The 20,484-nt window shown below is 42.9% G+C and overlaps 1 protein-coding gene across 1 annotated transcript in view; it reads right to left on the reverse strand.

The window, feature by feature from the left end:
- The window catches only part of LOC133611937 (protein dispatched homolog 1-like), a 32,912-nt gene extending 14,543 nt beyond the window's left edge, over positions 1-18,369 (reverse strand). The window contains exons 1-5 of the mRNA XM_061969128.2: positions 18,274-18,369; positions 14,351-14,380; positions 11,970-12,093; positions 9,018-9,115; positions 684-772 (exon numbers count right to left, since the gene is read on the reverse strand). Of these exons, the coding sequence (XP_061825112.2) occupies positions 684-772; positions 9,018-9,115; positions 11,970-12,093; positions 14,351-14,380; positions 18,274-18,308 (376 nt within the window). The 5' untranslated portion in view covers positions 18,309-18,369. The remainder of the gene's footprint in view (positions 1-683; positions 773-9,017; positions 9,116-11,969; positions 12,094-14,350; positions 14,381-18,273) is intronic.
- Positions 18,370-20,484: the final 2,115 nt, after the last annotated feature.

Consider the following 20,484-nt stretch of genomic DNA (forward strand, 5'->3'; position numbering starts at 1 on the left):
AGGGCCGTTGCTATAGTTATTGTCAATTGTGCTGAAGTGGTATTTCTTTTTGTCTGTGCAAAGCTGGCAATCCAAAAGATTGCAAGCCAGTCTCGTATCAGTGTTAGGGTTAGGGTTAGGGTGGCCTGCTGACTGCCAAGGCCGGACACCGCCGTGACGCAGACAGAGCAGAGACAAGGCGATATCACCAGTGTCAACACATTTCTAGTATAATCATATATAGTGTCTAACTGGAGCTGTTGAGATTACCCCATTCCCTCAGCGACAGCTTCAGTGATGTAACAAGGTAACTCCCAAATAGAGGAAGCACTGGGCTAGACTTTAGAGCAAAGTTTGGATCTGTAACTAGAGTACAGCCCAAATAACGTCCCTCCTCAATTGAGCCAAATTTAACTCTGTCTCTGCATGATTCCTTGCTTCTCGTCTGTTTTAATAGATGTCATCAGTGTTGGAACCTGACATCTTCACAACTTACTGTATATATCTGTGGCTTATGGTCCGGTGCCTTATGACTTATAGGGTTCCCAAATACATCCAAAACGCCATCAGGTAAAAAAGAAAAAATGTTGGTTTTGCATAAAAAGGCTTGATAAGTTGGTGGACTTCCTCTCACCTCAGTGTGTGATAGATAGCAGGTGTTTACTCATACAAGGATTTTGACCTAAAAAAAATGAAAACCTTACGCCTTGTGCATAAGCCTTCTTCACTGAGCGGTTGGGAATCCCGTTTTTTCCTGTGAAGATGGTTTTTGTGCCCCTTGAGCTCGTGGTATCTGAAAAACAGATCAATAATTATTATCTACAAGGGCGACAGTATTTGCACTTAATGCAGAAGTTATTTCAACCAATCTGGAAGCACAACACACAACCAATCAATAAAAAAAAGCAGTACTGAAGCTACATTCATTTCATTCATTCAACAAAAGTTTGTCCCTCATCAGGAAGATGTTCGTTTTATTTGTTTCAGTAAAAAAAACTCATATTTGGATTTTAGTAATTCTTTCAACGGCCCGTGGGAATTTTCTAAAAATACTTTTAAAAATTAAAAAAAAAAAAAAATACAAAAAAAACAGTAGAATAAAAGAGCAAACAGGTGTAATGTCACAAGAAAAATTTGCAAGGTTGACTCGAAAAACACAAAGCTGCCACGCGGGATGTTTTTTTTTTTTTTTTTTCTACAAAGCTGAAATCAGTGGTGTTATGAATTATTGACCTACTTAAGATACTTAAAGTACTTCAAATTAAATATTTCACTAAAAAATTTTTTTTGGGTGGCGGGGGAAATACTGCATATTATGTGAGTTTTGCGCACACAAAACCAACTTTAGTTTGACAAAGAGGATATAAAACACACACAAAAAATAATAATAATAATGTAACCTATTTTTATGGGCTTTCCTCTTGGTGATGTTAAGTTCCTGTTATACGCTGTCATACAGTATATGCCTTGAGCTCTTATTTTGAAGGCGCTAAGAGCGGAAGTGAGGTCACGTGGTTGGAGTGGAGCGAAGGTTTTGAAAAGAAGGTAAATAAAGGGTCCTCGTGTAAACTGGAGATTCCGTGTTTATTATTTTGTAGTTTCATACCGTATAGGCGACATATATAAACCCTCGGTTACATTGGTGGCAGCGGTGGGATCAAGGTCCCGCAAAAGAAAGACTCTAATTACGGTAAAGTTAGGAGAGTCGGTTAGCTTCATCTCAGTTAGCCGCAGCTAGCAACGGCGGAGCGTCGTCTTGTCAGAAAGCACGAAGACTTATTTCATCTTACTGCTGCTATGTGGAATAAAGGCGAGGACCCGCTGGACTATAGCTACAGGGAGCAACGTGGAGAAAGATTGTGCGCCAGCAATGTAAAGATTGAACTGCCGCAGCCATTTTCCGGTGAGGAAAAACAAAGTTTCCCCTGCTGGGCCAGACAATATGAAGTAGCAGTGAAGGCGCTGGTTGGAGGCACGGGCAGTAGCTTGGACTATGAACTGGTGAGGATTTTACCCACGCGGCTGACAAAGGCTGCTTTTCTTCTATGGGATAGCTTGCCAGCTGCCGTTCAGGTGGACTATGATCAGGTGAAAGAGAAATTGCAGGAGGCTTTTGGACAAAAACGTTTTCTAGACTGTTTCAGAGCAAACATCTCTGCCCGCCTACGTGCTCCCGGAGAGAGTCTGGAAGTATATGCAGCAGACATAAGCAAGCTAGTCCAAGAGGCATTCCCAAGCTATGGTGATATAGCTCAGAAAGAGGAGAAATTTCGCAGATTTCTGGCTGGACTCGACCCGGCTCTGAGAGCTAAATGTCATGAGCAGGGAGCGACTGATTTGGAGGAGGCCCTGACCATCGCTGGCCGGTGTGAGATGGCCAGAGAGGCCCTAAGGATGGACATGTCAGCACACAGGTATGCCCACCTCCCACTGAAAACGGTACTGCGGCCATGGTGCACTCCATATCTGATGATGGCGGTGGTTTGTATAGGACTATGGACAGACTTACTGCAGATATGAGGGAAATGAGGATGGAAATGAAACAAATGGCAGAGGAAAACACCCGACTGCGATCCAGCTACTGGAAAGACGAACGGCGAGCACCTCATCCAGTACGTGGAAGTCAATGTCAGTGTACTTGTGGGGAGCAAGGCTGTCCGTCTCGCCCATGGGGTCAACAGAGAGGGCGTTCACCTGACCGTGGCTGGCGCGAGCGGCGCGCAGAAGGAGGGCCGAGGGACAAACAGGACTATTGGAGCCCCTACAACAACCGAGCCAACTCTCCAAGTTGGCGGGGTCCAAGACCTGCTAGGAGCCCCTCTAATGAGGAAACACAGAGACGGCGAGGTGTGCATTTTCTCTCCCCCAGGAGGGAAGACGCTACAAACCAGTCGGGAAAAGAGATGTAGCTGATGTTGCAGCCCAAACATCAGCTACAGAACCTATGGGCCCTATGGAGGGAGTGATGTTTATCCCCTCCATGAGCAATGCAATGACACCGGACAAGACAGAACAGCGAACCTCATATGTGAGGGGAAGTATTGAAGGGACTGAAATTAACATATTGATCGATTCAGGAGCAACCGAGTCGTTTATCAGTGACAACTTCCGCATGTCTGTTCCAGCCCTGCATAAGCGACCCTTAACGGCGGATTTTATTGCTGCACGGGCGGTGAATGGACAGTTACTCGACACACTGGGCACTATAACAGTGACTCTGCGTCTGGAAAAGACCTCCCGGCAGCAGGTTTTCCATGTTATTAGAGGGTCCACACAAACAGCGCTACTGGGCTTGGACTTTCTTGTCGCAAATCACGCCCTCCTAGATTATGCCCGTGGCCAACTACACCTATGGGACACTGTACTTTCACTCCTGAGTGGCAAAGACTTGATCCCGGAGTGTTGCAATGTTTCCATCGCCACTGTCGTGACACTGCCCCCCCTCAGCGAGATGCTGGTGCCTGTGAGTGTGTCCCCACCTGGGCCCGTTGATCAGCTTCCTGACTTTGTGGGTTACTTATCACCCAACCTTAAAGGCAAAAGTGAATGTGTCATAGCTCACACGGTGACATCTGTAAAGGACGGGGTTACCACCGCCCGTGTGTTGAACCCTACAGATCAAGACATTATACTGAGAGAAGGCGTGCACCTCGGGGAGTTTTTCTCAGTAGATGAGGCCGAGATTGTGACACTTCCTCAGGGTCCAACCGAGACTGTCTCTGCTATTTCATGCAGTGAGGTGCCTGTGGTGTCACTGGAGGAGTCTTCTGCTAGTCAGCAACAGAAAGCACAACTGGCTGCACTGCTGGCTGAGCATCAGGAGATATTCAACCTGTCAAAAGGGGGGCCTGGCAGATGCACCCTTATCCAACATCACATCAAGACCGGTGATCATCCTCCTTTGCGGCAACGCGCCTACCGGACTTCACCAGAAAAGAGAGAGGAAATAGACAGGCAGGTGACTGCCCTGTTGGCGGACGGGGTGATTGAGGAAAGCTGCAGCCCATGGGCCTCGCCTGTGGTCCTTGTAAAGAAGAAGAATGGTGAGTGGAGATTCTGCATTGACTATCGTCGTCTGAACAGTATAACCGTGAAAGATTCTCATTCGCTCCCCAGGGTGGATGAGACCCTGGATGCGCTGGCGGGCTCCCTGTGGTTCAGCACGTTGGACTTCACTAACGGATATTGGCAGGTCGAGGTCGCTGAGGGAGACAGGGAGAAAACTGCCTTCACCACGGGCCGGGGCCTCTACCAGTGGCGGTCTATGCCGATGGGCCTTACTAACTCACCTGCAACATTTCAGCGCATGATGGAGCTGGTGCTCAGAGGGATCCCCTGGCAAGTGTGTATGGTGTACCTTGACGACGTGTTAATATACAGCCCCACCTTTGAGGCCCATCTCACCAGTTTGCGTGAAGTTTTCTCCAGGATCAATGCAGCTGGCCTCAGGCTGAATCATAAGACATGTCATCTGGCTCGAAATCATGTAGTGTTCCTGGGACATGTTGTTTCTCGCCACGGCTTACAGCCCGACCCTCGAAACACGGACAAAGTCAGAACCTGGCCCACACCACAAAACCCAACCGAAGTGAGAGCCTTTGTGGGCCTTTGTTCTTACTACAGACGCTTTGTTAAAAACTTTGCCCAGTGTGCAGCCCCTCTGCACCGCCTCACCTGCAAAGATACACCTTTTAAATGGACAAGCGAGTGTGACACAGCCTTTGAGTACCTGAAGGGGGTGCTTTCATCTGCTCCAGTTGTCACCATGCCTGACTTTAACATCCCTTTTAAAGTGTACACAGATTCCTCTTTGGAAGCAGTGGGGGCAGTGTTGGCTCAGGACAAGGACGGATTGGAGCGTGTGGTGTCATACGATAGCCAAGCACTCAGTTCCCCAGAAAAGCGCTGGTCTACATTTGACAGAGAGCTGTGGGCCGTAGTGTGGGCTACACGGCAATTCAGACATTACATAGGATCAGCTGCCTTTACCATCATAACTGATCACAAGCCTCTGCTGGGCCTGCGTGGCATGTCCATTGACAAGGATCCCACGGGACGCAGAGCAAGATGGATACTGGAACTGGACCCTTATAACTGGAGGATGCAGCACAAGGACGGCAAACGGCATACTAATGCTGATGCACTCTCACGGCGTCCTCAAGACCCTGTGCCTAGTGTGGTAAACGCAGGTGAGACAACCACACAAGTGAATGTCATCGGCTCAGATATAGAGCCCAGCGTTCCCCAACCAGTCACTCAACCGCTACAAACACACATGGGAAACCCCCCAACCTCTGACCTCCATACAGGGGCGCAGCAGGTGGAGAAAAACAGTGGGGCGCAGGACTTGTCGTTCAAACATGCACTTTCACATGACGGAACGGAAATGAGGGGGCTACAACGGGCCGACCCAGATATTAATCGGGTGTTGGACTGGATGGAGAGAAGTGGCTCTCGACCATCTACGGGGCAGATGAGAGTTAGCTCCCGGTGGCTTCGAAAATTATGGACTGAATATCCCCGCCTCGCTGTTGTTAATGGACTACTTTGCAGGACGGTGAACTCTGCCCTCACCGGAGATGCTCTGTGTCAGGTTGTCATGCCCTCCTCACTTATCTCTGATGTGCTGCAGCATCTACATGGGGGCTCTACATCGGCACATTTTTCTGTGGAACGAGTGTGGGAACGTGCAAGGGAAACTTGCTATTGGCCGTTCATGTTCAAAGATATTCAGCGGTGGTGCATCCCATGTCAAACCCGCAAGGCCCTAAGCATCGGGCACCGATGGGGAGCGTCCATGCAACTCGGCCACTCCAGAGAGTGGCAACGGACATTCTTGAACTGCCAGTGACTTCTAAAGGAAATAGATACGTGTTAGTAGTGGAAGACTACTTTACCAAGTTTGTGAATCTGTATGCGCTCTCTAACCAAACAGCACAGTCGGTAGCACAGTGTTTGTTCGATGACTATGTGATGGTGCATGGTGTTCCTGAAGTGATTCATAGTGATCAGGGGCGGCAGTTTGAAGCTGAAATTGTTCAAAGACTGTGTCAGCTCCTGGGAATTAAAAAGACACGCACTACACCTTATAATCCCAAATCGGACGGAATGGTTGAACGCTTTAACCGCACTCTGATCGACCAGCTTGCCAAATCGTTGCTCGCCTGCGGTGGTGAGTGGGATGATTATCTGAAACAGGTGGCTTTCGCCTATAACACATCTGTGCATGCCTGCACCAACTACAGTCCGTACTATCTACTTCACGGACGGGAGGCTCGTGTTCCAGTGGATGTGTTGGTGCCGTCTCACCTGGTGCGCTCAGACTTGCCTCTTTCTCATGCAGACTTTGTGGCCTCGTTAGCAGAGAGGCTGGAGACTGCTTTCGCTGGTGCCAGGCAAGGTGGCGCCAACGCTTACGAGAAACAAAAGCTGTACTATGATGGAGCTGTGCGTCACCAGCCGTATGCAGTAGGGGATCTGGTTTGGCTACGTAATCCGACAGAGGACAGGATGAAACTTGCTCCCCACTGGAAGGGGCCCTACAGGGTCCTGTCTGTGTTGGACTCTCAAGGGGAACCTGGACTCACCTATCATATTGACAACCCTTTGGAGTTTGATGGACGGGGGCAGGTCGTCCATTATGATAGACTGAAACCATACACACTACCGATGGCTGCTGGTTTTTCAAATGGCCTGTCTGCTTCGCTTTCTCCTAGTCAGGCTCCCTCATTGCTGGACGAGGGGTCGCCAGAGGGGGGTGCTAGGGCGGACGAGCCGCTGATCTCTGGTGACACAGGGACTGTTCAGATTACAGGCACCAGAGAGCCACTACAGACTGTTTCTCGTTCTGGGAGGAATGTGCGACAACCAGTTCGTTTCAAGGACTTTGTCACTTTTGGTTAGCTGTTTAGAAATAGAAGAAATTAAACAAAAATTTGGGCTTTCGGTTAAAGATTGTCAAGGTCACTTAACATGTTCTTACTGTGATGGCACATGTTTCATATGTGTATAGTATGTCTGGAGGCTATGGTGTATCAGAATTTTCTGGTGTACGTGGGAATAGTGTGGCATGCGTGACTGTGCAGTGGTGTGAGGGGAACATGCATATATATATATTTTTTGTGTGTGTGTGTGTTAACTCCTGTGTTTTTTTTTACTGCCTGTGTTATTTTTGCATATTCTGTTATGGTGTTGAAACGAGGACGTTTCTTTTTGTAGGAGGGGAGGTATGTAACCTATTTTTATGGGCTTTCCTCTTGGTGATGTTAAGTTCCTGTTATACGCTGTCATACAGTATATGCCTTGAGCTCTTATTTTGAAGGCGCTAAGAGCGGAAGTGAGGTCACGTGGTTGGAGTGGAGCGAAGGTTTTGAAAAGAAGGTAAATAAAGGGTCCTCGTGTAAACTGGAGATTCCGTGTTTATTATTTTGTAGTTTCATACCGTATAGGCGACATATATAAACCCTCGGTTACAATAAGGAAAACTTATAATTGTTCTAGAGCAGGGGTCGGCAACCCGCGGCTCTTTAGCGCCGCCCTAGTGGCTCTCTGGAGCTTTTTTAAAAATGTATGAAAAATGGAAAAAGATGAGAGGAAAAAAATCTATTTTTTGTTTTAATATGGTTTCTGTAGGAGGACAAACATGACACAAACCTCCCTAATTGTTATAAAGCACACTGTCAGCTTCACTGATTCGAGTATTTGGCGAGCGCCGTTTTGTCCTACTAATTTTGGCGGTCCTTGAACTCACCTTAGTTTGTTTACATGTATAACTTTCGCCGACATTCTAGGACGTGTTTTATGCCACTTCTTTTTCTGTCTCATTTTGTCCACCAAACTTTTAAGGTTGTGCATGAATGCACAAAGGTGAGTTTTGTTGATGTTATTGACTTGTGTGGAGTGCTAATCGGACATATTTGGTCACTGAAGCTAATCGATGCTAACATGCTATTTAGGCTAGCTATATGTACATATTGCTTCATTATGCCTCATTTGTAGCTATATTTGAGCTCATTTAGTTTCCTTTAAGTCCTCTTAATTCAATTTATATCTCATGACACACTATCTGTATGTAATATGGCTTTTAATTTTTTGCGGCTCCAGACAGATTTGTTTTTGTATTTTTGGTCCAATATGGCTCTCTCAACATTTTGGGTTGCCGACCCCTGTTCCAGAGATTTAAGTGTTGAAAGTAAAATATATATATACATGACTTAATTTGAACATTTATGTGAGTGGGGCCAATGTGGATCCCCAATCATTTAAAACTGTAATTGCTCAAAAATAATAATGAATTAAAAATCAATGGTAATATGAATTGTTGACCCATTTAAGACTTCTATAACTTGACATTAAATATTCCACTTTGCACATTTTTCTTTTTTGGGTGGGAAGGAAAAGTGCATAATTGTTTTTTTCCATTCCATTACAAACAGCATAATTTTCTTTTCTTTTTTTCAAACTTTCTATCAACAGTTAGACCTGAAGTTGATTAGTAGATATTTAAGAGTTGAACAATAATAATAATAATAAAATATTATATATATATATATATATATGACTTATTTTTAACATTTTTAAGTCTAAGACATTTCCAGGTCACTTGGACCAAACTTGAAGGGAGCCCAAAATGTTAAAAACATTTACTTTTATTTTGCATTAGTTTTGAAAATTAAAAATAACAAAATGGCCCTCAAATGCTTTAATTTTTCAATGTTACTGTTTAAACTGTGTGTAATGTTACATTGGACAACAATATAGACTATAATTGTTAAATAAAACCTCTGCCTTGTTTTTAATGAATACATAAGCCTTCTATGCTACTGTATTTTAATGTTGGTCATTAAGGTGGTTCTCGGTAAAAAAAAAAGTTATAGAACCACTGCTATACACGACAAGTATGCATCTCCAAACGGCCAACGAGAGATTTATAATAATTCTACAGATTTATAGGATGTAAAATTAGTTGAACATCGGCCCTAAATAGCAAATATAGTAGAAGTGGACATATATTCTGTGAGAGTTCGGTGTAAGGTTACCTTGCAGCCTGCTCATTGTCAGGTTTGTAAAATGTCTTCATTAGGTTGTTGAACGCCACCAACCGTTGGCTGATGGCAGTTCCTCGCGTTTCAAAACCCTTGAAAAGAAAAAACAGGCCAAACCAAAGACAATTGTTTTTCAGTACAAGTACAGCGACTGGACAAGGAGGATTTTTTTTTGTTTTAATTTTTTGCACTGAACTCGCAGGCCACCAGTTAAATAGTCCAAATGATGAAAAAGAGAGGACCTAAAATGGAACTTTGAGGAACACCACTAGTATAACTAAAGAAGTAGAACAAATACCATGAATTGATTAACGTGGACCCCGACTTAAACAAATTGAAAAACTTATTGTGGTGATACCATTTAGTGGTCAATTGTACAGACTATGTACTGCATACTTGCCAACCTTGAGACCTCCGATTTCGGGAGGTGGGTGTGTGTGTGTGTGGTTGGGGCGGGGGCGTGGTTGGGGGCGTGGTTAAGAGGGGAGGAGTATATTTACAGCTAGAATTCACCAAGTCAAGTATTTCATATATATATATATATATATATATATATATATATATATATATATATATATATATATATATATATATATATATATATATATATGTATATATATATATATATATATATATATAAGAAATACTTGACTTTCAGTGAATTTTAGCTATATGTATATATATATTTATTTTATTTTATTATATATATATATATATATATATATATATATATATATATATATATATATATATATATATATATATATATATATATATATATATATATATATATATATATATATTATATATATATATATATATATATAAAAGAGATATACTTGAATTTCAGTGTTCATTTATTTACACATATACACACACATAACACTCATCTACTCATTGTTGAGTTAAGGGTTGAATTGTCCCTCTTTGTTCTATTCTCTGTCACTATTTTTCTAACCATGCTGAACACCCTCTCTGAAGATGCATTCTGCTTCGTCTCCTTGTTGTGTGCGCAGTTGTGCACTGCACTCTCTAAAAGCCGTAAATGTTATTGTCACATATGCATGCACAGTAGATGGCAGTATTGTCCTGTTTAAGAGTGTCACAACATTGCTGTTTACGGCAGACTAACTGCTTTACGGTAGACGAAAACATGACTGCTGTTGTTGTGTGCTGTTGCCGCGCTGGGAGGACGTTAATGAAACTGCCTAACAATAAACCCATATAAGAAACCAAGAACTCGCCCTCCATCATTCTACAGTTATAACGTGATTGGGCAGGCACGCTATTTATATTGTGGGAAAGCGGACGTGAAAACAGGCTGTCGACACGTCACTCAGGTCCGCCTGAATTTCGGTAGATTTTCGGGAGAAAATTTGTCCCGGGAGGTTTTCAGGAAAGGCGCTGAATTTCGGGAGTCTCCCGGAAAATCCGGGAGGGTTGGCAAGTATGATGTACTGTACTGTGCAATCTACTAATACAAGTTCCAATCAATCAATCAATCAATGCATCTGAAGTAAACACGTTACATCAACACCTTAGTAACTGCCAAAAAAAAGAGGACTTAAAGGTGTGCCTTGAGGAACACCACTAGTATAACTAAAGAAGTAGAACAAATGCACCTGAAGTTACATCAACACCTTAGTTACAAATCATGTTACGAAAAATAAAGTAGTGAAGTAGTGGACTTAAAGGGGTGCATACTTGCCAACCCTCCCGGATTTTCCGGGAGACTCCCGAAATTCAGCGCCTCTCCCGAAAACCTCCCGGGACAAATTTTCTCCCGAAAAACTCCCGAAATTCAGGCGGACCTGAGTGACGTGTTGACAACACACAACAACAGTGTCTACCGTAAAGCAGTTCGTCTGCCGTAAACAGCAATGTTGTGACACTTTTAAACAGGACAATACTGCCATCTACTGTACATGCATATGTGACCCACCCATAATGTGTCACATTTTTGTGTTGATTTATTTATTTTATTTTGTGGTTTGAATTCGTTTTTGGAGCTGTCATTACACATTTATCAGTATTCACATTGGTCAGTAGGGGGCAGTAGGGCGTTTCTTCCCAATTGAATGCTATCGCCTGCAGACCGGAAGTGTCTTGTCATTCTGATGAGCGCGACCAGTCTGTGAACAATTGAAACGTCCTGTGTGCTTTTTCCTCCTGTATAACAGGTTAGTTTTGGTGAATCAACTCACTGAATAATATCCATGTGATCTTTATAAGTTTAAGTACACATTCTGATGGTGGAGCCTAACTAAGCTAACTAACTAAGCCAAACTAAGTGTTTGTGAGTTGTAGTTTGTAAATGAACACTGAAATTCAAGTATTTATTTTATTTATTTATATATATATATATATATATATATATATATATATATAATATATATATATATATATATATATATATATATATATATATATATATATATATATATATATAATAACTAGAATTCACTGAAAGTCAAGTATTTCTTATATATATATATATATATATATATATATATATATATATATATATATATATATATATATATATATATATATATATATATATATATATATATATATATATATCTTAACCACGCCCCCGACCACGCCCCCACCCCCCGAAATCGGAGGTCTCAAGGTTGGCAAGTATGAAGGGGTGCCTTGTGGATCACCTCATCCTAAATCACAAGTTTGGCCCCAGTGTCCTGTTGGCTGGCAAGGTAAAAATGTAAATGCAAGGACCTGCTAATGTGGTCCAAGTTCCTCTCTAAAACAGATTGTTTTTAGGAATTTGCTTCAAAAATGTTTTGTCTCTCAAGTTTTCAACTAACTCGGTTGTGGGTGTGGTGTCCTTCCAGCCTTGCATTGTGGATCATTTCACTGACTTTTTACACAAGCACCCTACAAGTTTGACATCCAGACAGAAAACTATGTGGGTGCTGTACTCACTTTACTTGAGTCTGTGAAGTCGGGAAGTTTGGTAAACATGAAAGCCAGCAGGGCGCAGACGGCAATCAGCGCTGTGCAAACTGCAAGCACCACCAGGGGCCAATCAGCTACCAGCTCAGAATAGCTGCAAAAGGAGAAGAATGCTTCAAATCAGATGAATATTTCTGTAGAGGCTGCCCTCTAGTGGGTTCTCCTGACCACCACACACTGGCACGAGGTTGGATCAAGTCTTTTATTTTCATACAACAGTATGGTTTGCTTTTCAGCAGTACAGTCCGGCGTGTCTCTGCTTTGCTCTCTAGTGTGCGTCTCGCTTTTTTCTCCAGCTTGTCTCTCTCTCGCTCCAACTCCACCACCCGTGTCTCGGTCCGGCTGCTGCTAATAAGCATGGCAGGTGATTGGATGATCAGCCCCAGCTGGGTACTCCAATCCACTGCCAGCTGTGCTTCGAGGCCGGTCCTTCCACACCCCGCTCCGCAACAGGTCCGCAGACCACGCCCCCCTCCACAATTGCATTAGCGGCACAAGCCGTTGATGTACTTAGAACTTAGAACTGAACTCATTTAAAACCCCTTTCCCCCCCAAAGTCATCCTGTGTCCAGGGTTTTATTTTCTGAATTGTTAAACATTAATAAAAACATTTTAATGGATCGATTTATGGACACCAACATTTGTTCTCTCGCTACATTCTTGTTAATCTACTTCCTGATGGTAGCTGCCTACTTTGTTGCAACACGCATCTTCTACACTTCTTAAACTTTACTAAGCACTTACTTCTTCTCTTCTTTCTAGCTATCTCGTCTATTGTTAGCATGCCTGCTTCTGCTCCCCCTCAGTGTGTAACATGTTTAGACTCCTCTAAAGACTTGATAATGACACTTGTGGTGTTCGGGTCTGTGGGACCCGTTTTCATTTTTTATTAAAAGAAAAATTATACAATTAATTGATTTTTCTAACTGAGACTCACTGGCTTTGGCTCATTTTCTGTGAATAACATATATCAGAATACATATTTAATGACCACACACCATACACCCCCCCTACACATTTCTATTACATATAAGATGTCCGGGTCCATTGGACCCGGGGCTAATAGAAGTGTGGAAATTGATGTTCTTTGTACCACACACACACACACACACACACACACACACACACACACACACACACACACACACACACACACACACACACAGCAGGCCTAGACAGGAGGAGGACAGAGTGTGGGTACACAGAACATCAGAGGGTCAAATGTGCGAGAAAATGAGAGCAGACAGTGTTGACAAACAATGTTGCAACCTTGTGTGGGAACCGCAGGTGCAGAAACATAAAAGAAGAATCCCTGTGGGATGCAGAAACTGGCGGAGAAATTTTCCGTGCAATGTTCATATTGTTGTTACTCAGCCAGTGTTTGTGGGTCTGATGGACCCGTTGCATTTTGTGGCTTTTAATGCCTCACAATCAAACACTTTTAAGTGAAAATACTGGACAGATGTTTATTGGGATAAGGTAAACATCTGTTCAGTATTTTAACATTAAAGTGTTTGATTGTGAAGCATTAAAAGTGGGTCCATGACCATGACTTCTGTTTTGTTTGATCTGCCGTTTTACTGCCGTGTTACAGGCACCATTTGTAAACAATTAATGTATGTAAAAAAACATTTACACAATATTTCCGTGTAAATAATATCATTTCGCAACGTACAGCTTATAGTGTGGCTAATATATGGAAAAAAAAATGTTTCCCTAAAATTTAGTGGGTGTGGCCTATATACGGGCGCGCTCTATTGTCCGAAAAATATGTTTTTTTTAAGAGGAGGAGTGTCAGGCTTGTCGCTGACAGTTTGGTCAAGTTTTAGTTTTTCCTCTGTCATTTACTGTCAACGCTCTTATTTTGGTTATTTCCTCATTGTCTCCCTGTGTGCTGCTTCCAATCAGCTGCGGCTGATTGGCACCTGGCCACACCTGGTGTCAATCAGCCAGCTGCTATTTAAACCTGCCTTCCCCTCCAGTCAGTGCTGGATTATTGTCATTGTCGCTAATACTTGTTGTCACTACTACCTGTCATAATAATTGTTGTTGTAGCTCTGTCTACTTTTGTTCACTCTGCTCTTGTCATAGTTCCTTCGTGTCACAGGAAGTGTTTTTGTTTCTTGTCGACAGTTAGCTTTTGTGCTATTTTAGTTCATAGCCAAGTTTGTTCTCCGCCTTGTGCGAGCCTTTTGTTTGTACCCTTTTGTTTGTTTTTTTGCCATAGTGTTTAATTAAATCATGTTTTCTCGCTCAATGCCTGCCGTCGTCTCTGCATCTTGGGGTTCGTCACCAACAAACTCTGACAAGGAGGAGAGCAATTTGCAATCCACAATATCAGCAGGTCTTACCTTCTGGGAAATCGAACGAGCCATGCAGAGCTGGAAAAACAAAAAAGGCAGATACAGTTTTCATTTTTATGTCCAAGCTGCAGCCAATCACTTAAATGCTATGCAGGGCTTTGGAAGAAACCATTTATGTGACCTCACTCACGTTGGCTATTATAGTATGTCTGGGACAAATCTAGGGTAAGGACATTGTAGCACATACGGCAGGACTATTCACTTCTAACCAAGTCCAGCGCTGGAATGACACCATACCGAGTTAAAACTTTGGACGCAAACAGCACATTTAGCACCAAATTCCTAAGAACGGTAGAGTGTTCCTGTTGTATAGAGGAACTTGGACCACATTGGCATGTCCTTTTGACACCTCTAAGTCCTACCTTTTTTTGGCAGTTACCAAGGTGTTGATGTAACTTGTTTACTTCAGATGCATTTGTTCTACTTCTTTAGTTATACTAGTGGTGTTCCTCAAGGCACACCTTCAAGTCCTCTCTTTGTTGGCAGTTACTAAGGTGGTTGATGTAACTTGTTTACTTCAGATGCAGTCATCCGTTATTTGTTCTACTATCTGTTGACTTTCCTATGGACTGGACTCCCACATTATTTATTGTAATTTAGCAATTCAATAATTAGGCTGTTGCGTTTGGACCCGTTGTTCCTCCCAGGGAATTCAAGTCGCAGGTCGCTCCCAAGCTGTTTACAACACTTAAAGCTGAGTAGAAGAACCACCAGAGACAGAATAGGTATTTTGTAATATATTTGCAAAGCTTTGTAAATATACTGAGACCAGTCCAGCATAGAACATTCAATCGCGCAGCTCAGATGGAAAAAATGGAAACCTTCTCTTCTATAAAGTCTCTCCCCCTCCCATCCTCGTTGTCTTGTCTTTCCAGCCTAAACACATGCCCATTGTCCTCCGCACCTGGACATAAGAATAGATAAGAAGAAGGAGTATCTCTCTTTCTTACATTCCACACTCAAGGTTAGCACACAGTATTTGCAGACAACCAAAAGACCACAATTGGAAGAAAAACACTAGCTGTTTTGTAATATGATTATGAAATTAAAGAAGTAACACTTAAATACGGATATATGTAAATATCTGCCTCCGACAATTCCCACTCAATATCCATTGCACCCGATCACTTATGAGGGGGATCCCTACATTTGTGGTCCCTTCTCGAGGTTTCTCATTTTTCCTCAGCTGGGGTCTTTTGAGTTTTTCCTTGCCCGTATGTGAGTGTAAATCCGGGGATGTCGTTGTGAGTTTGTAAAGCCCTTTGAGACATTTTTAATGAATGGCTATCTAAATCGTTTTTGGTTGATTGACTGACTCCTCTCTTCGCTATTAGTCGTTTTTGTATGTTCTGTAGAACCAATGACCTTTACAGTGGACACTGATTTTGTCAGAGTTACAGGAGCAAGTTTTTTGAACGGAACTCGTGGGCCACCAGTTGAAAAAGCCCAAATGATGAAAAAGGGAGAACCTACTAGTACAACTGAATAAGTAAAGTAGAGGACCTAAAGAGATGCCTCAAGGTTATGCAAGTCACAAGTAGGGATGATGTTTGATAAGACATTATCGAGTTCGAGCCCATTATCGAATCCTCTTATCGAACGGATTCTCTTATCGAATCCAGATAGGTTGTTGTACATGGAAAAAAAACACAATATTTGGTTTAACAAAAGCTCACTTTTATTTTATAAGAAAAAAATAAAATAAAATAAATAAATAAATATTGACTGTTACTCCCTTAAAAAAATACAAATAATTATTGACTGTTGTTATCAAAAGTATATTAAGTGGGATTTTTCAGAAAAACAAATATATAGAGTAACACAAAAACAACCTGTCTCTGTGATCACTATAGGTGTTTAAATAATAATATAGTGTTAAATAAAATCAGTCCATTGGACACAAAACTGAAAATAATACAGCTCTCCAAAAAGTGCACTTCTGCTGCTATTGGAACATACTAACTACACACACTATGACACTAAGAACACCACAGTCATCAACCAACAATTCTTCCCTCCTTACATGAGAGCGAAGCCTGGCAATAATTGCATATTGCCTGTTCTGCCCTCACTATACGTGTTGAGGTTATACAGCTTGGCAGACAGCTAACAAACAATCCAAAGCAGATGAATCCATTTAGGCTCTTTATTGTTGTTGATCTTGCTTTGTCTTTTCCTATCTTTACTTTTGTCTTGCACTGGACTGTTATTTTTATTTTTTTAAACTGAAATACACACAATGACAAATGTATAAGCTATGTGATTCAATTAACATACTGAAATTTAATATACAATATGTAAATATTAGCTTCACACAAATATACAGTGCTATCATCAAACAAATACTTCTGAGTGTTGAAACTATTTCGATGGGGGAAATACACGACTGGCAGCCATTTTAAGTCCTCAAGACATCCATTGAAACAGTGCACAAAAATAGTTTTTCAATAAACATCTTACTATCAAATGTAACTACTTTCCACCTTAATATTGAGTTACATAAACAAGTTAAACAGTTTACTTACAGACTTATCTTTTCCAAGGCTTGTAAAAGCTAACACAACTTGTCTACTTCTCAATTGTCTCGCCCAAACTAATGACGCGTAGTATTTTCATATCACCACAAGGTGTCAGTAAGAGTCTACAATCAAATGGGCATAACATTGCACTTCCACAGGGCATTTCCTGTACGTGGGGAGAGATTCGTTCCCAGGGATTCGAATAAAGAACCAACTTTTTTTCTTTACTATAGTGGCCTCGATAACGGGAACCGGTTCTCAAAAAGGGATTCGAGTCCATCGAATCGGTTCTTTTCTTATCGAACAACCGGTAGAACCAATTTCGAACATCATCCCTAGTCACAAGTTTGGATTCCAGTGTTCCATGTTTGCTAGCAAGGTTAGATGTCAATGCAAGGATCTGCACATTTGGTCCAGGTTCCTCTGAATGACAGGCACACTCCACTGTTTAAAGGATATTTGCTGAAAAAAATGTTTTCCTTCCTGGTTTCGAACTGAATTCCGATCGGACGATTTTGTACCATGCCCGGGCCGATTTTGGCCCTCGAACCATGATGATCATAGAGGTTACTTTCATCAACTCCACTCCAGTAGATTTTCTTTGAGTTTATTTCACACAAACTATTTACCTGCCCAGCAGACACAAGACATTAAAGCAACATTGAAAACTTGTTGAATTAGGTATCCTGACATTGAGCAACTCAACATGCTTTTTGGCAACGTTTATTCAATGCCGGGTTGATTTGACCATTGGAATTTGGTCATTTCCCAACCAATATTCTACAACACAAATACAACGATCAAACTAGATGATTTTTAACGATGTTTAACCAACACTGGTTTAAATGTAACTTAGATATTGGGTTTCACTATGTAAAGCGCTTTGAGTCACTAGAGAAAAGCGCTATACAAATATAATTCACTTCACTTCAATGTCAGGTTGTGACGTTGATTTGACCATTGAAATGTAGTCATTTCCCAACCAATATTCTACAACTCAAATACAACGTTGAAACGACATGCTTTTTGACAACGATGAGTTCTAACGTTGATTTGACATTGGAATTTGGTCATTTCCCAACCAACAACGTGGATCCAACGTTCGTTTTCTCAATTTACAAGTACAACTATTTTGCAACGTTGTTTCAAAGTCAGTCTTATAGGACATGTACGTGTAATCAATGTATCAATGTCTTGTGCCTGCTGGGTGTCAGGTTCAGGTTTATTGTATTTCCCAGCTTAGGTTGATGACCTTCAAATCAAAGAGGAAAAGCATGAAAATACTACTTACACTAAACATTGTACAATCCCTAGTAAATAACAATGAGTATTTGAATAAAGACATTGATATTTACAGTCATTGAAACCAACAATAGTTGTTGTGGTACATACCAGAGGTCTGTCCGGTCTTTTCTCATTTTATTCATTATAGCATGAAGTGTCTTCCGTCGTACATTGAACGTACAAATGTTCTAACAGCTCCCTTCCTTCGACTCTCGCGTGTCACATAGGCATCAAACGTCAGTGTTGTAAAACTAGTTACATCATCATCGTCATCATCATACTGCTCTCAGAGTCTGCAAGGGCGTGTTTCGAACACATAATTTTTGACAAATATTAAGTGTAAAGTCATGTACCCAACCGATGCACAGACGAGCGGTCCACCCCGGGTCCCGACTTTGGACAGCCAGCGCTTCATCTGTGGCCGCCGAACCTGTGCCCCCCCCTCCACAAGGGAGAGGGGGGCCCAAAAGAAGAGAAACGGCAGATCAACTGGTCTAAAAAGGGGGTCTATTTAAAAGCTAGAGTATACAAATGAGTTTTAAGACGGGACTTAAATGCTTCTACTGAGGTAGCATCTCTAACTGTTACCGGGAGGGCATTCCATAGTACTGGAGCCCCAATAGAAAACGCTCTATAGCCCGCAGACTTTTTTTGGGCTCTGGGAATCACTAATAAGCCGGAGTTCTTTGAACGCAGATTTCTTGCCGGGACATATGGTACAATACAATCGGCAAGATAGGATGGAGCTAGACCGTGTAGTATTTTATACGTAAGTAGTAAAACCTTAAAGTCACATCTTAAGTGCACAGGAGAATAATCCATCCATCCATCCATCCATCTTCTTCCGCTTATCCTAGGTCGGGTCGCGGGGGCAGCAGCCTAAGCAGGGAAGCCCAGACTTCCCTCTCCCCAGCCACTTCGTCCAGCTCTTCCCGGGGGATCCCGAGGCGTTCCCAGGCCAGCCGGGAGACATAGTCTTCCCAACGTGTCCTGGGTCTTCCCCGTGGCCTCCTACCGGTCGGACGTGCCCTAAACACCTCCCGAGGGAGGCGATCGGGTGGCATCCTGACCAGATGCCCGAACCACCTCATCTGGCTCCTCTCCATGTGGAGGAGCAGCGGCTTTACTTTGAGCTCCCCGCAGATGACAGAGCTTCTCACCCTATCTCTAAGGGAGAGCCCTGCCACCCGGCGGAGGAAGCTCATTTCGGCCGCTTGTACCCGTGATCTTGTCCTTTCGGTCATAACCCAAAGCTCATGACCATAGGTGAGGATGGGAACGTAGATCGACCGGTAAATTGAGAGCTTTGCCTTCCGGCTCAGCTCCTTCTTCACCACAACGGATCGATACAGCGTCCGCATTACTGAAGATGCCGCACCGATCCTCCTGTCGATCTCACGATCCACTCTTCCCTCACTCGTGAACAAGACTCCGAGGTACTTGAACTCCTCCACTTGGGGCAGGGTCTCCTCCCCAACCCGGAGATGGCACTCCACCCTTTTCCGGGCGAGAACCATGGACTCGGACTTGGAGGTGCTGATTCTCATCCCAGTCGCTTCACACTCGGCTGCGAACCGATCCAGCGAGAGCTGAAGATCCTGGCCAGATGAAGCCATCAGGACCACATCATCTGCAAAAAGCAGAGACCTAATCCTGCAGCCACCAAACCGGATCCCCTCAACGCCTTGACTGCGCCTAGAATTCTGTCCATAAAAGTTATGAACAGAATCGGTGACAAAGGGCAGCCTTGGCGGAGTCCAACCCTCACTGGAAACGGGTCCGACTTACTGCCGGCAATGCGGACCAAGCTCTGACACTGATCATACAGGGAGCGGACCGCCAAAATCAGACAGTCCGATACCCCATACTCTCTGAGCACTCCCCACAGGACTTCCCGAGGGACACGGTCGAATGCCTTCTCCAAGTCCACAAAGCACATGTAGACAGGTTGGGCAAACTCCCATCCAAGGACCCTGCCGAGAGTATAGAGCTGGTCCACAGTTCCACGACCAGGACGGAAACCACACTGTTCCTCCTGAATCCGAGGTTCGACTATCCGACTATCCTTATTATTCTCCTCAGGAGAATAATAAGGAGAATAATACGAAACACAGAATATAACCTGCTGTGACAAATCATAACAGTATCAACCATATTGTTATTACAAGAGCTAACACAGAGGAACTACTTTTAGAGAGCAAACTAGCTTATGCTGCTATATTGACACACTGAGCTGCAGCATCGCCTCTGATTTGGTGAAAGTTCATTCGAGATTATGACTCATGCCTCTAACCTGGTTGTGGACATAATCTGACAAGT

Source organism: Nerophis lumbriciformis, linkage group LG08, assembly GCF_033978685.3.
Source record: "Nerophis lumbriciformis linkage group LG08, RoL_Nlum_v2.1, whole genome shotgun sequence".
NCBI lineage: Eukaryota > Metazoa > Chordata > Actinopteri > Syngnathiformes > Syngnathidae > Nerophis > Nerophis lumbriciformis.